Raw genomic sequence first — 17,941 nt, forward strand, 5'->3', positions numbered from 1 at the left:
GAGGGCTCTGATTGGTCCACTCTACATCCGCCGTACACGCACTTTCGCTTCCTTACTTTCCCGGTTTGGTTTGTTTTCAGGACCGGCATTTTTAAAAACACGAGCGAAGATGGAGCAGCACGAAGAGCAGTTGATTGAGGAAGTACGTACATCTATACGACTCCAGTTCTAGTCATTATAAAAAAAAAAAAGTTCTAGTCATTATAAGTAACCGGAGGATAAACACTCCACTAACCACACCCACCAGCTACTCCTAGCGACTTCGCGTCCCCTTGCGTTGTGCCGGTGAATAACATCGTGCACGCCTATTACTCCCCGCTCAACGATAAATTACAACTGTCTGCGAAAAGCTATCTGCGAAAGCCTTGTCGCAAGAGCATGCAGAGGCCTTAAGTTCTATGTGAGGCCATGCCATCCAAGATGGCAGATAAACAAATATCACGTGACCTCGTGACGTCACGTGCACGCTCTCTATACACCCTGAATGTAACACACAGGGAACACATTCACACACAGAGCAATTTAGCGTCGCTAATCTACTTACTAGAACCCGGAGAACCTGGAGGAAGCCCACAGAGATGTGGGGAAAACTTGTAGGACTCTGCACAGACAGTAATCTGAGTTTAGGATTGAAGCAAACAACCTTGGAGTTGTGGCACGGCATCGCTACCTCCTGCCCCACCCATTATACATAATTTATACCAAAACTTTTTATTTATTTATTTGCTTTTAATTTAAACCTTGTGCTTTTGAAACACAGAAAATAATCATATCAACTGATGTTTATGTGATTCTGGTGGAATTTTAGAACAAATGTGGACACTATTTATATTACACCATTCATATTATAGTGTTTAGCTAGCTAGCTAAACATTTAGCTCCTGCAGCAATAGACTCTCTTTGTTGATTAAAAATAAACAAAAAATAAACAAAAAAACCCACCTGTAGCTCTTTAATCTATTATTTTGTTTAGACAATTACTCAGCTAGCTAGCTAACTAGCAATTTAGCTATTATGTTTAGCCACTCCAACAACCGTCAGCAAGTTTGTGTAAAAGTGCTAGTTAATGCTAGTTACTTTGGTTGAGGTAAAAGTTTCACATTTTCTTAATTTGAAAACTCTCTCCCTTTCTATATTACAGTGCGGAACAACATAAGGTATCAGTGTGTTAATTCCATTCATGACTAAGTGTTTAAAAGATTTTACATGGTTGCTAATCCTGTATTTTTATGCATCATCAATTTTGCTGGCTAGTAAACAGGATGCTAGCAAGCAGGCAATCTTGTAGCCACTGTATGCTAATGCTAAGGTCTCTGAGAACTACAATACGTGTAATACTGAAACAGTTTATAAACCAATGAGATAGTACCATAAAATCCCTTATGATTCAGTTTTAAGTTTCTTAAACTTGGTTATGGGCGGCACGGTGGTGTAGTGGTTAGCGCTGTCACCTCACAGCAAGAAGGTCTGGGTTCGAGCCCCGTGGCTGGCGAGGGCCTTTCTGTGCGGAGTTTGCATGTTCTCCCCGTGTCCGCGTGGGTTTCCTCCGGGTGCTCCGGTTTCCCCCACAGTCCAAAGACATGCAGGTTAGGTTAACTGGTGACTCTAAATTGACCGTAGGTGTGAACGTGAGTGTGAATGATTGTCTGTGTCTATGTGTCAGCCCTGTGATGACCTGGCGACTTGTCCAGGGTGTACCCCGCCTTTCGCCCGTAGTCAGCTGGGATAGGCTCCAGCTTGCCTGCGACCCTGTAGAACAGGATAAAGCGGCTACAGATAATGAGATGAGATGAGAAACTTGGTTATGGGCGGCACGGTGATGTAGTGGTTAGCGCTGTCGCCTCACAGCAAGAAGGTCCTGGGTTCGAGCCCCGGGGCCGGCGAGGGCCTTTCTGTGTGGAGTTTGCATGTTGTCCACGTGGGTTTCCTCCGGGTGCTCCGGTTTCCCCCACAGTCCAAAGACATGCAGGTTAGGTTAACTGGTGACTCTAAATTGACCGTAGGTGTGAATGTGAGTGTGAATGGTTGTCTGTGTCTATGTGTCAGCCCTGTGATGACCTGGCGACTTGTCCAGGGTGTACCCCGCCTTTCGCCCGTAGTCAGCTGGGATAGGCTCCAGCTTGCCTGCAACCCTGTAGAAGGATAAAGTGGCTAGAGGAGATGAGATGAAACTTGGTTATTTTTTTCGCAGTACAGTTTCCATCAAATCCTGCGCTCTGATTGGCTGGCGAGCGGGTCCGTATCCTACGGTACGGACCCCGGTTACGGACCTCTGGCAACTCGCTCGTTCACAACAACAACAAACATTGTAGCATTTTTTGTCAACATTTATCTTTTTTTTAAATAAGATTTATTTATAAGTATCAAAAATCTGATAAATTTTTGCCAGCACTTCTCAGGAAAATAGCATTACTTTCAAGACCTCGGTCACGGTATTTCACGATACGGACCTCCCAGCTGGTAAACAACATATATGTAATTTAGGTTTCTAACAGAGATGGACAGTAACGAAGTACATTTACTTGAGTACTGTACTTAAGTACACTTTTTGAGTATCTGTACTTTACTTGAGTATTATTTGTTTTTAGAAACTTATGACTTTAATTTCACTACATTTGAAAGACAAATATCGTACTTTTTACTCCACTACATTTCTATCAAGGTCCTCGTTACTATGAAACAGCTTTGAAAGTGGATGTTTTATTTATTTATTTATTTATTTATTCTAAAATGTGATGTTTTTTTCGCAGGTGACACTGAGACAGACTATCAGTGATCACTAGGGTCAGGTCACGTCCATAGACTGGATAAAATCAAGTTCAACGATTTCTCGGCAGCGTTATTTAAACACGATCATGGAAGGAGGCGGTTCTTCTGGAGAACGCACACACTCATGGCCACACCTAGAAGCCATGTTTCAGTTTTCTGCACGGATTAAAGATTCATTTCGTTTTAAATGTTTGCTTTGTTTACCTAAAACGAACCACATCACGGCCTACAAAAACTTGCCGTCCAACCTGCGGAAGCATATTGACGTCTGTAAATGTTTTATTCCAAGAGAAAGCTTCCAACGAAGTTGTCTGTGCTTTTAGAGCTAGCGATAACGTTGCAATAGCGGTGCAGTCTGGTTAATCAATGAATGGATGAATGGATTTCTATGGATTTGCCTGCCACGTTGCCACCGCCTTGTCCACGGCTAATGTTAACACGTAGCTATTTAACTTGGACACTGTTAGTTAGCATATAAAAATGGAGTTACGCTAACAAGAATAATGTTAACTTATCTGAAGTCCTTTCAGAAATATGTTTTAGCACAATGTTGCCAAATAAACGATGTAGAAATCTTTCTTTTCTAGTAACATTAGCTACCCAATATGATGTTGAGTTTGAAAAGAGTTTGCTAGCTTGTCAGGTGGAGCTTTACTGACTAGCTAGCTTAATGTTAAACCACCATGATGGCACAGCATGCATTCATTTTGAGAATTCACAAAATAATCCAGTAGGTTGCTTCAGAGGCATGAGGTATTGTAAGCGTTGTGGCAATAATACAACAATGCGTTGACAGAAAATGTACTTTTAATACTTAAGTATTTTTAAAAGGAAGTACTTCAGTATTAACTGAAGTAAAAATTTGACTGTACAACTTTCACTTGTATCGGAATAACATTTAATTAGTGGGACCTGTACTTTGACTTAAGTAATGAAGTTGGGTACTTTGTCCACCTCTGGTTTCTAAGGGATCCCCAGCACTAGCTAACATTACTTTTGCAGTACAAGTTCCAGATCCTTTGACAAAACACCAAATACTGCATTTTATTGTGCTAGATTATTTGGATGCAGTATTTTGTGGTTTAATTTGCCGCATTTACATTTGCGCTACTTGGTATTATGTATCAAAATATATTTTGATGTATATTAACTCATCTCTCAGCCCCGTGAAGATGAAGCGACTAGCTTAACAAGCAGGGTTCGTTTTAATCTCCACAGAGTCACCCAGTAGGTCCAATCCCAATGTTAAATGCCACCACAGTCTCAGCGATAGTGAACGCTGTAGACATAACACTGCTCACTTTGTTTAGAATTCCGATTGTTATTTTATCGCCTTCCTCAGAACAGTGCCTCAGCGATAAAAATGGCGCGACTCATAACAACGATGCAGTAAACACCACTTTCTCACCAGCCTGAGTTACAGAAAAATAAATTGTTTCTATTATTGGCTTCATGAAGTTATTTAAGAACACATCAACACACACTTGGCTAGGTTACACAGTAGGCTGTCTAACAGAAGTCAAACACTCAACAGCTCGGCTCAGTGAGATTTACCGGTAAGCTGAGATGAGTCATATGTGACAAAATGTTTACTACAGCCTAATCTCCTTCAGATCTCATAACGCATAGTTGGCAAGATAAAAAAATAAAGGATGTTTTAGGATAATTCATTATGCAGACAAAATTATCACAGCAGTAATACTTTCTATGAGAGAGTCGCTTAAAGGGGAACTGAAGGCAAATTTTTTATTATCAAAATTCTATTTATCTCATTTTATTAAATATAGGAATGTATTTCTGATCGCTATTTTGTCGCTGCTATAGCAAGTTATGAGTGTTTGAAATATGCTCTGTAATATATCAGTCCATACAGGGAGTGCAGAATTATTAGGCAAATGAGTATGTTGACCACATTACCCTCTCTATGCATGTTGGCCTACTCCAAGCTGCATAGGCTTGAAAGCCTCCTACCAATTAAGCATACCAGGTGATGTGCATCTCTGTAATGAAAAGGGGTGTGGTCTAATGACATCAACACCCTATATCAGGTGTGCAAAATTATTAGGCAACTTCCTTTCCTTTGGCAAAATGGGTCAGAAGAGGGATTTGACGGACTCAGAAAAGTCAAAAATAGTGACATATATTGCAAAGGGATGGAGCACTCTTAAAATTGCCCAGCTTTTGAAGCGTGACCATCGAACAATCAAGCGCTTCATTCAAAATAGTCAACAGGGTCGCAAGAAGCGCGTTGAAAAAAAAAGGCGCAAACTAACTGCCCGTGAACTGAGGAAAGTCAAGCGTGAAGCTGCCAAGATGCCACTCGCCACCAGTTTTGCCATATTTCAGAGCTGCAACATCACTGGAGTGTCAAAAAGCACAAGGTGTGCAATACTCAGGGACACGGCCAAGGTAACAAAGGCTGAAAAACGACCACCACTGAACAAGACACACAAGATGAAACGTCAAGACTGGGCCAAGAAGTATCACAAGACTGATTTTTCTAAGGTCTTATGGACAGATGAAATGAGAGTGAGTCTTGATGGGCCAGATGGATGGGCTCGTGGCTGGATCAGCAAAGGGCAGAGAGCTCCAGTCCGACTCAGACGCCAGCAAGGTGGAGGTGGGGTACTGGTATGGGCTGGTATCATCAAAGATGAGCTTGTGGGACCTTTTCGGGTTGAGGATGGCGTCAAGCTCAACTCCCAGTCCTATTGTCAGTTTTTGGAAGACACCTTCTTCAAGCAGTGGTACAGGAAGAAGTCAGCATCCTTCAAGAAAAACATGATTTTCATGCAGGACAATGCTCCATCACACGCATCCAAGTACTCCACAGCATGGCTGGCCAGAAAGGGTCTAAAGGAAGAAAGATTAATGACGTGGCCTCCTTGTTCACCTGATCTGAACCCCATAGAAAACCTGTGGTCCCTCATCAAATGTGAGATCTACAAGGAGGGGAAACAGTACACATCTCTGAACAGTGTCTGGGAGACTGTGGTTGCTGCTGCACACAATGTTGATCGCAAACAGATCAAAACACTGACCGAATCCATGGATGGCAGGCTTTTGAGTGTCCTTGTAAAGAAAGGCGGTTATATTAGTCACTGATTTGGTTTTTTTTTTGTTTTTGAATGCCAGCAATGTATATTAGTGAATGTTGAGTTGTTATATTGGTTTCCCTGGTGAAAATAAATGAGTGAAATGGGTATATGTTTGTTTTTTGTTAAGTTGCCTAATAATTATGCACAGTTATAGTCACCTGCACACACAGATATCCTCCTAAGATAGCTACAACTAAGAAAGCCCTACTCCAACTTCCAAAAATACTCAGCTTTGATATTTATGAGTCTTTTGGGTTCATCAAGAACATAGTTGTTTTTCAATAATAAAACTAATCCTCAAAAATACAACTTGCCTAATAATTCTGCACTCCCTGTATGTTAAAGCAACGGCCATAAACGAGATTCGTCGAGACCTGTGCGAGACATCATAGGATGGAAGTAAAATGTACAGCGGAAATCAAAGTGACCAACATCTGCCACCGTTGTCAAAAGACACGTGCGCCCTCTTTTGAATGCTGACATAATCGAGCTGGAAGTTTTGTTCATTTTGATAGCGATCAGGAAAGTTTGAAAAAAGTAGGCAGTAATCGTCATTTAAACTCGTTTTTGTGCAATATTTTGTTTGGAAAACAGTTTTCAAAATGGCGACACTGATACCTGGCTGACACTTCACGTTTCGAAGTCTCGCACAAATCTCGTGAAGATCGCGCGGATAAGCGACACCTGCCGTGGACCAAACGAACTAAATTCAACACGGCTAAAAACCGAACAGGCCGATAAGTATAATATTTAATTGCAATTAGTTGCAAATACTAGTGGTGTAGTGGTTAGCGTTGTCACCTCACAGCAAGAAGGTCCTGGGTTCAAGCCCAGCGGCCGGCGAGGGCCTTTCTGTGTGGAGTTTGCATGTTCTCCTCGCGTCTGCGTGGGTTTCCTCCGGGTGCTCCAGTTTCTCCCAAAGACATGCAGGTTAGGTTAACTGGTGACTCTAAATAGACCGTAGGTGTGAATGTGAGTGTGAATGGTTGGTTGTTTGTCTCTATGAGTCAGCCCTGGTATGATCTGGCGACTTGTCCAGGGTGTACCCCGCCTCTCGCCCATAGTCAGCTGGGATAGGCTCCAGCTTGCCTGCGACCCTGTAGAACAGGATAAGTGGCTACAGATAATGGATGGATGGATGGATGGATAGTTGCCAATACGAGTCACGATATAAGGTTACTAAAACCGAAAACGTAATTCAATAACACATTAATTAAGAAATAAAGCAAGTTTAAAATGACTTCAGTTCTCTTTTAATGATTTTAATGATGTATTTAGAATTTCAGCTATGACAGGTAGGGCTGGGCCTGTCATATGACGTTACATTTGCTTTTGTACTTTTTGAATAAATGCTAATTTTATTTTTTAGGGCTGGGCTACTTTTTGCACATGAAATTTGTAGACAGAAATGTACTTTTCCATATTTACATAAAATCAAATTAAATTGAATTAAATTGCATTATCTATTAAATAGGTGAGGTTTATAAACACATCCAGGATTAGACATTATTCGACCATGGTGACTAATTTTGCTGTGGTTGCCATATTTTCACTCTTTCCCCATTTTCTCCTCAGCTTTTTATCCCTGTTCTTCCTTGCAGGAATATACTCAGAATGTGTAAAAGTTCTTTTTATATCCGTAGTACATTTCAATGAATTTAAAAAAATATTTTATATATATACACACCAGCCACTTTATTAGGAACACCCATCCACTTGCTGTTTTATGCAGTTCTCTAATCAGCCGATCCCTTGACAGCAGCACAATGCATCAAATCATGCGGATACGAATGAGGAACTTCAGTTCATGTTCACTTCATTCAAACATGGGAAAAACTGTGATCTCAAAGTGTGACTTTCTTTCACTGTGGCATGGGTGTTGGTGCTAACCAGATGGACTTAACCAGATTGAGTATTTCAGAAACTGACCTCCTGGGGTTTTCACACACAACCGTCTCTGGAGTTTACACAGACAGAATGGTGCGAAAAACAAAAAACACCGAGTGAGCGACAGTTCTGTGGGTGGAAACAAACGCCTTGTTGGTAAGAGAGGTCAGAGGAAAATGGCCAGATTGGTTCGAGCTTTTTTTTGCCAGGAAGGCTATAGCAAGTCATAGCAACTATTTACAACCATGGTGAACAGAAAAGCATCTCAGCATGCAACAGCAGGAGAACACATTGGGTTCCAGTCCTACAGCCAAGACCAGGAATCTTAGAATCAAGAACAAGTTCCTGTTAAAGTAGCCGGTGAGTGTATGTACATATATAATATACACTCACCGGCCACTTCATACATGTCAACCTTTGGTCAATCAAACCTGTATAACCAACCTCCAAAATCCGTATTTCCCTTATAAAATCCTTATAAGATGCAAATTAAAATAATTTACCTAAAATTTGAATGATAATTAACAATGATATATCCCAGTTACTTTTTATTCAATATTAATAACAATAAACCTTCAGAATGAACACAAAGCTCCAATGTTTGACAAAAACACAAAGTGTTATCAGCGTAGTTACGAAGGAAATACTTTGTTGTTTGGAGACAGGTTTCACCAAGCGGCTATTATGTGCGAGACTTCATATTAGCCACAAAGTCAGAAAAATCTGCTTGTAAAATTACGTTATAATGACCAAATACAATGAAAAGTATTTTTCCAGTCTCACCTGTGAAAGGTAATCCCATGTGATCTCGTTTGGATGGTAAACCTGTTGGTACAGTTAAACACAGCACATTAATGAGGCATCTTTATTCTCGGCTACTGTCTAGACGCTATACCAGAGACGGTTGAAGAATCTCCACTTTGCCACATCCAATATGGCGGCGAGGATGATGTATGATTCTACGCAGAAGGCGGCGTCTATGTTTATATGTCTATGACTTCACGGTTGGAGGGATTCTCGCAATGCGGTGTGCGCATGATCAAAAGTGGAACGAAGTCTCGCTACCACAAGATAACGCGCAATTTCATAAGACACTTTACTGGCTGTCTGTGCTGTACAGTACGTTTGTAAATGTTATGCGCTCTTTTATCATCATGGGAATTGATTATAGCTCTAAATAAATATTGAAGTTTTTTTAAAGAATCCGTATAACTTTATTTATACGCCCGTATACTACGTTTATTGAATCAAATCTGTATAAAATACGGACATTCCGTATAGGTTGACATGTATGCCACTTTAATAGGAATATTTGCACCTTTGACCAGTATGTAACACCAAGGCAATGAATGCATAAAATCATGTACACTACCATTCAAAAGTTTGGGGTCACTTTGAAATGTTCTTATTTTTGAAAGAAAAGCACTGTTCTTTTCAATGAAGATCACTTTAAACTAATCAGAAATCCACTCTATACATTGCTAATGTGGTAAATGACTATTCTAGCTGCAAATGTCTGGTTTTTGGTGCAATATCTCCATAGGTGTATAGAGGCCCATTTCCAGCAACTCTCACTCCAGTGTTCTAATGGTACAATGTGTTTGCTCATTGCCTCAGAAGGCTAATGGATGATTAGAAAACCCTTGTACAATCATGTTAGCACGGCTGAAAATAGTTGAGCTCTTTAGAGAAGCTATAAAACTGACCTTCCTTTGAGCAGATTGAGTTTCTGGAGCATCACATTTGTGGGGTCGATTAAATGCTCAAAATGGCCAGAAAAATGTCTCGACTATATTTTTGATTCATTTTACAACTTATGGTGGGAAATAAAAGTGTGACTTTTCATGGAAAACACAAAATTGTCTGGGTGACCCCAAACTTTTGAACGGTAGTGTAGGTACAGGTCAAGAGCTTCAAACGTCCCAATGGGACAAAACAGCAGAACGCCACATCAGGTCACACAGACAATTTAATGTCAAAGCAATGTATTTTCACGCTTCAGCTGTACAGTTTCGGTGAACCTGTGCCCACTGTAGCCTGAGATTCCTGTTCTTTGCAGGAGTAGAACCCGGTGTAGTGTTCTGCTCAAGGTTCAACACGTTGTGAAATGCTTTTCTGTTCACCAAGGTTGTAAAGACGGGCTATTTAAGTTACTGTAGCCTTCCGGTCAGCTTGAACCAGTCTGAATATTCTCTGACTTCTCTCATCAAAAAGGCATTCCTGCTTGCAGAGCTTCCGCTCACTGGAACTTCTTTTTTTAAATTCACACCATTCTGTGTAATCTCTAAGAGACTATTGTGAATAAAATCAGGAGTTCTGAAATACCCGATCGAGTCTGCCTCGATCAGACACGGATACTCAACTTTTTCCCCATTCTGATGTTTGATACGAACATCAACTGAAGCTCTTTTTATGTTTTCATGCATTGCTCTACTGCCACATGATTGGCTGATTGGATAATTGCATAAATGTGCAGGTACTGGAGACAGGTGTTTCTAATAAAGTGGTCGGCGAGTGTACAATCAGGTTAAGTGTTTGCGCTGTAAGGGTTTATGAGCTGTTCAGGTCCAAGATGCATCTCATCCAAGGATTAATCCATTCTATGAATGCTACTTACGAAGCGCAGATATGTCTTCTAAAATGTGGCTTTTAGCACGTCAAGTTTATTTTTTATAGCGCTTTTAACAATCGACATTGTCGCAAAGCTAGTCTGGTTAACACCAGACCATATCACAAGTGAAATATGGTCTGGAATCCGCCTATTGAATTTCTCGTAGGGGAGGTGTGGTTTACGATGGTCAACGGCCGTTTATTGGACGTCGCGAATGTCTATCATTTGGCGTATACGTAGCCCATGGCCAATCATGGCAGTTGTACCCGGTGACGTAGTTAGAGCGACGAAGAGGCGAAGAAGAGAAGGAAAGAGAAAGAGAAGGCAAAACAAAAATAGGAAAACAATGGCACCGAACGATTACTGCCGTTTGTGCAAGACAAAGCTTGATCGAAAGTTTGGTTCGTATCGCTCGCCGGCATGTTAAATGTGATCCGTAAACAGTCCCAAATAAACTACAAGCTTCCGTTTGTCGAGTAGTACTGTACGCGTCACCGTCTTTCCACCCCTCCCCACTCTCTGATTGGCTCCCTAACTCAGGCGAGCCTTTAGACCATAGTTTCCATGCTGTCTTTTCAGATCGGAACGATTGTGCAAAGCAGCATGGGATTTCCCAGGCTATCGCAAAGCAGCTTGACAGAATTTTAATGATTTTAAACACGAGCTAATTTTATCCCTAATCTATCCCCAATGAGCAAGCCTGTGGCGACGGTGGCAAAGAAAAACTCCCTCAGACGACATGAGGAAGAAACCTCGAGAGGAACCAGACTCAAAAGGGAACCCATCCTCATTTGGGTGATAACAGACAACGTGATTATGACATTTTTAACAGTACTTTTTAACACTACAGAAAAAATATTTTGCATAGAGAAAAGTCCTTTTAATGGCCATTGTGTGTGTGTTATCTGTTTCCTTTAGTTTTCACAAGGTAATATTCCACTACCACGGAGGCAGACCTTTCTCAGTGCTCTCTATTGGACACCGAGACCCTCATCAGTTCACTGTGTTCTGCCTGTATCTCGGTACACGGCGTCACATAGGCACAGCAATATGTGTGTGTGTGTGTGTGTGTGTTAGCCACTCCAGGCCTCTCCTCCAGGAAAAAGACTCCCACTTGTGCCTTATCGGCTGTTGACATGCAGAAGCCGGTAGACTTGGTCATGTCAGCTCTGCTGATATGCTCGCGTGGCATAGTTAGCGATAAATACAATACTGAGAAATGTCTCACATAAAATACTTCTCATAACACTTGTCCTGTCTAAGAGCGTGAGTGATAGCTTGTTATGATTTGCTTTTGAGTTGGTCTGTTACACTGCCTAAGTAGTGCTTCTTAGCACTTTTGCTTTTTATCTCTATTTATTAGTCACTCGTCATAACCATTACACAGAGAGCTGTTTTGATCGGCGAGACAGGAATGGCTGCTAATCCTCACGCAGTTGACTAAACAATCACAGTGTCGTTTTGTCAAGCGAGTCCATGACACAGCAGCTTCCCCTGAGCTTTCACTCAGCCCTTTAAAGCATGCCCCGTGTGACCCTAAACGCAGGAATGCTAAGCCCCGCACAGGAAGCTGCTCAAGTGCTCGGTCATATCAAAGAGCCCAGGTGAGTGACAGGTAAGCCCGAGCCTGAGAAGACATGACCCTCCTGCGCTGAGGCACAATAGCGGCGTGCACCTGTGGTAAAGTGTGTGTAAGAGTGTTGGACCCCCCTCCCAAACCATGCTTAGACTTGACCATGTACCTACACACATATATCACACTCCCTGCAGGTGTTCACAGGTATTGTTAAAAGCAGGTAAGCAAAACCATCACTCTGACACTGGAGGTCCTCACCAGGATGGGGGTGAGGGGCGATGACTTGAAGAACTGTGCTGGAAAAACAGACGGGTGAAAAGGGGACAGTTATGCCGATGAAAAATCATCCTGCGAGACTCTCTATCATTTTCCTCTTTCTCTGCTCTGGTATTTTCATGCTAACGCCTTAAATGCTTCTGATATCACCAACACTATATCATGTAAATGTATGAAAATGATATAAATAATACTGTAATTTGTATTTTGAAAATGGAAGCTCAATTGGAGCTCAAGTTACCACTTCACTTCATAGCATGCTGGTGGTTGATAGCTTATGCTAACACTAGGGTTGCCACCTGTGTCTGACAAAAATCCTGGACATTTCGACCATCCAATCGACCTTTTTGCTTGTAAGCAACGGCACCCTTCGCACATCTAGCCCAAGACAAAAATCGCCCTTCTACGCTGAAATTGTATTGCTCTAATTAGTAAAAATGACGCTTTTGCTAGTTATTTGTTTAGTTAATTGCTTTACATAATAAAGCAGGTCTTCATTATTTTGGTTTATTTCCAACAGTTTTTGGTTGTGGACACCTGGGAGCAGTAGTGGGCACAGGTAAAAGGGGAATACATAATTAAGTTCTGTTTGTTTGCTTATGTGGAATAAAAATAATTTTTCATTGTATCTAAGAATACCTGAATGTAACAATGTAAGGTGTAGTGTCAAACAGCTTACCTGATTGCTTAGAGTGTGGTGTGTGCTTTGCCTGTGCCTCTGCTGCTTGCTGCTCTTGGCTAAACAAATACATAGGAGGACATGTAACTGATATAACTGGGCACATACAGGAGTATGTACTACACTACACTATTTCATTTAATTCGCCAAAACCTTACCTAATCTTCCATTTATATTTGGTGTTTTTCTTTGCTGCTGCTATGAGTCCTGGCTGATTTTCAATGAATGTCTTGAACTCAGTACAGGACAACTGAAAGTTTAGCCTGACTTGAAGCTCAGCCTTCACCATTGCAACAGAGAGTCTGTTTCTTTTATCAGTCCAAGCATCCTCCATTTGCCCCTTTTCCACCAAAGCAGTTCCAGGGCTGGTTCGGGGCCAGTGCTTAGTTTGGAACCGGGTTTTCTGTTTCCACTGACAAAGAACTGGCTCTGGGGCCAGAAAAACCGGTTCCAGGCTAGCACCAACTCTCTGCTGGGCCAGAGGAAAGAACCGCTTACGTCAGCGGGGGGGCGGAGTTGTTAAGACCAACAACAATAACAAGACCGCGAAAGATCGCCATTTTTAAGCGATGAGAAGCAGCAGCTGTACAAACGTGAAGTCAGCCATCATCATTATTATTGCTGTTGTTGTTGCTGCTGCTGCTTCCGTGTTGTTTTTGCTTTGATATTCGCGCCAAGGTTTATGCAAACGTAGCGCCGTAACTGACATATACAGCGACGTAACTGACGTATACAGCGACGTAACTGACGTATACAGCGACGTAATGACGTATTCAGCGACGTAATGACGTGGCTCCGCTTAGCACGGCGAGTTCGGAAAAGCAAACTGGTTCTCAGCTGGCTCGCAAGTTGAAATACACATTTTGCCCATTATGTACAAAAAACCGGGACATTCAGTGTCCCGGATTTTTTTTTTTTTTTCCGGGACAGACCATGAAAATCCGGGACAATCAGGAAAAACCGGGACAGGTGGCAACACTAGCTAACACTAATGCTAGCTATCCTTCAGAATCCATGCTATTAGTCTTTATTAAAGGGGAACTGAAGTCATTTTTAAACGTGCTTTAAAAACGTATTTATTTGTGTTATTCAGTTACGTTTTCAGTTTTAGTAAGCTTATATTGTGACTCATATTGGCAACTAATTGCATATCGGCCTATTCGGTGTTTAACCATGTTGAATTTAGTTCGTTTGGTCCACGGCAGGCGTCGCTTATCCGCGCGATCTTCACGAGATTTGTGCGAGACTTCGAAACGTGACGTGTCAGCCAGGTGTCTGTGCCGCCATTTTGAAAACTGTTTTCCAAACGTAATATTGCACAAAAATGAGTTTAAATGACGATTACTGCTTACTTTTTTCAAACTTTCCTGATTGCTATCAAAACAAAACAAACAAAACTTCCGGCTTGATTACGTCAGCATTTGAAAGAGGGCTTGTGCGTCTTTTGACAACGTTGGTAGATGTTGGTCACTTTGATTTCCGCTGTACGTTTTACTTCCGTCCTATGATGTCTCGCACAGGTCTCAACAAATCTCGTTTACGGCCATTGCTTTGACATATGGACTGATATATTACAGAGCATATTTCAGACACTTATAACTTGCTATAGCAGCGACAAAACGGCGATCAAAAATGCATTACGATATTTAATAAAATGAGATAAATAGAATTTTGATAATAAAAATTTGCCTTCAGTTCCCCTTTAAGTTGTATAAAAGCCTGATCAAGTAAACCTTTTGTTTTCTAAAGTAATCGTGTAACAGGAACGCTAACCTAATGTTATGTTTTTTTCCTTTAGCATTAGCAAGAACTTTACATCGCAACAAGATAATAGCTGCTTGCCTGCTAGCATTCAGCTCTTTATCTCTAGCCGCTTTATCCTGTTCTACAGGGTCGCAGGCAAGCTGGAGCCTATCCCAGCTGACTACGGGCGAAAGGCGGGGTACACCCTGGACAAGTCACCAGGTCATCACAGGGCTGACACATAGACACAGACAACCATTCACACTCACATTCACACCTACGGTCAATTTAGAGTCGCCAGTTAACCTAACCTGCATGTCTTTGGACTGTGGGGGAAACCGGAGCACCCGGAGGAAACCCACGCGGACACGGGGAGGACATGCAAACTCCGCACAGAAAGGCCCTCGCCGGCCACTGGGCTCGAACCCGGACCTTCTTGCTGTGAGGCGACAGCGCTAACCACTACACCACCGTGCCGCCTGTCAGCTCACTAGCTACTAAAAAAAATAAAAAGAAAAAGAATTCTGTGGGAAAAAAACATATATAGTGTCTTGCATAAGTATTCACCTCCATTTTTACTGAGGTAAATTGGGAAAAGAGCAGGCATTTGTTGGTTGCATAATTATACACACCCTCTTGGTTGAAGACTTGGTAGAACCACAATTATAGCTGCTGGGATGCATCTCTATCATATTTAGACATCTGGGTCCTCATATTTCCATTTTTCTTGGTAAAATTGCCAGGAATAGGTGTATTTTAAAGTGGACGTATTATGAAAAACACTTTTTCAGTGCTTGTGCGCACCAACACACAAACTCTGAAATATGACGATCCAGTCAGTTTTTTTTTTTGGGGGGGCTGCATATTTCAGAAAACATTTGCTACAAGAAGCCGTTCAGATTTGGCTCCACTTTCTATGTCACAAGGGGAGCTCAGAACAATTATGCTGTCGCTTCGTCAGAGTATCCACTTATGGCTTGAGAACTAACTTTGCAAATGCATATTTATAAGGAATGTGCTACCCGATTGGCCGGCAGAACAGGGGGTGGGATGAACAGTGGCTCATTATCATTTAAAGGAACAGGCCGTTCCTCAAATCGGCCATTTTTGAACAGGGCTGTTTAGACAGGATGAGAAGGGAGCTGTAGTGCTTTATCCTTGTGGGATTTTGATCAACGCATGTCACAGACTTTTTATTAAGATCTCAAGGAACTGTGCCAACTTGTCGAAAAGGGGAAAATATGTCACCTTTAAATTGCATTCAATGACATCTCACTTCTGATGACTAATTTATGGGTTTCACAGCAATAATGATGAATAATTGTGCAATCACAACTGCAAACAACATTCAAAAATGAGTCAGTTAATTCTCTTTATTTCCTTCTCAGAAAGTCCAGGCATTTGAAGAGACTTGCAAATTCCCAACAATTCACTTCAAGATGAAGTACTTCATTCATGATAAATAATCACTATCACACATGATTTTCTGACGTGATTATGTTTTTTGATAAAAGCTTAATGCCTTGGAGAATTTCTAGCTGTAGAGCAATTCTGGTGTGATACAAGCTACGAAAATACAAAACACTATAGCACGTTAATTCATCCCCTGCCTGCTAATACACAAATCACAGACGAGTTGCTCTAAACGGCACCTTAGATAATAGAGAAAAGGATCAAATACAAGTATCAAAATGCACTTTCTGGGAAGCAGGACCAAATTATTGCAGAGTGACTAAGCACTTGTACTTCGCCCAAGGACAAACGGAGCCACACAGCATCTGGAAGATTCCACTGAAGCTTGTCTCTATCTCATATGGAGTATGGGAGTAGACTAGGAGTGTTCAATTCATCTCAACATCTGCTTGATGCAAGAATCGGTCAGGTCCTTGATAGATATTTTCTGAAAATAAATTCAGAATTGAAAACGTCAGGCACTTTTTAAACCTCTCGTACAGACTCTTTCAGCTGTATATGCATCTACTTTGGAGACAAGTATACATGAATGTCATCTATAAAATTCTATTACTGCTAGTGCACTGAGTCGCAGGTGGTGAAGGGATTTGGCATGGACTGGATTGGGTCCAATTGTCCCTTTAGAAGGAATCATAACTCCAATTCAGTACAAATATCTTCTGACTTGTTGTTTTTGCCCCAAAATTTCTATACTCTGTCTTTTCCAAGATGACCCTGCCCCATCCACAGGTCACGAGGACCCAATGAATTGTTTGATGAGGATAAAAATGAATTCATGGGAAGCCATGGCCTAATGGTTAGAGAAGCAGCTTTGGAACCAAAAGGTCACCAGTTCAAATCCCTGGACCAGTAGGAATGGCTGAAGTGCCCTTGAGCAAGGCACCTAACCCACAACTGCTCTCCAGGCTGCTCTGGGTATAATAATAATAATCAGTTCAATTTATATAGTGCCCAAGGTTACTTTATAATTGGGGGGGGAGAGAGATTCCACCAAAAGAAGGTCAGGATGGGGGCGTGGTGGATAAGGCGCCATACCATAAATCCGGAGACCCGGGTTCGATTCCGGCCCGAGGTCATTTCCCGATCCCTCCCCGTCTCTCTCTCCAGCTCATTTCCTGTCTCTACACTGTCCTATCCAATAAAGGTGAAAAAAGCCCAAAAAAATCTTTAAAAAAAAAAAAAAGAAGGTCAGGATGTAATTCCAATGGCATAGCTACCACAGTCCCACCAGGTGCACAAAGATAAAACCTGCACAGCTGCCATGACACCGCTGGGCAACATCATTCGGAACACTGTTCCATGTATCCAAAAAGCAAGCACAGAAGCACCACTACACAGAGCGCTGGTATGTCCCAAACCACCTGCACAGCCAACACGACGCCAACAGGCAACATCGCTCGGAACACCACGCCAAGCACAGAAGCACTGCCGCACAAAGTGCTGGACAACCCCGATGTTAAAAAGAGCAACGAGCTCACTGCAGTCCATAGCGTGGAGCGCAGGCATCATCCATGGCACACCAAGGCCTGAATGAAACCGACGCCAAAACTGGGTCCGGAGCTATGACAAAACACTCAAACAAACATCAAACTACACAAACACAAAAAAGAAAAACGAAACGGTCCGGTGAGAAGTGGCAGCCAAAACGCGCACAGCGTACACTCAACCGGAAACAGAAACATACAAACAATGGGTATGTTGTACATCGCTCTGGATAAGAGCATCTGCTTATTTGTCTGTAATGTAATTCACCGGATCTCGACCCAGTAGGAACTATGGGAGATTTTGGAGGGATGTGTTGGACAGCACTCAAGAACCATCATCAAAAC

The 17,941-nt window shown here is 41.9% G+C and overlaps 1 protein-coding gene across 1 annotated transcript in view; it reads right to left on the bottom strand.

Annotated features, from left to right (window-relative positions):
• Window positions 1–16,076: 16,076 nt before the first annotated feature.
• Window positions 16,077–17,941, bottom strand: part of LOC132871824 (nucleolar protein 9) — a 52,585-nt gene continuing 50,720 nt past the window's right edge. Inside the window, exon 12 of the mRNA XM_060906357.1 lies at window positions 16,077–16,539. Within this exon, the coding sequence (XP_060762340.1) occupies window positions 16,481–16,539 (59 nt within the window). The 3' untranslated portion in view covers window positions 16,077–16,480. The remainder of the gene's footprint in view (window positions 16,540–17,941) is intronic.

This window comes from Neoarius graeffei, chromosome 23, assembly GCF_027579695.1.
Source record: "Neoarius graeffei isolate fNeoGra1 chromosome 23, fNeoGra1.pri, whole genome shotgun sequence".
NCBI lineage: Eukaryota > Metazoa > Chordata > Actinopteri > Siluriformes > Ariidae > Neoarius > Neoarius graeffei.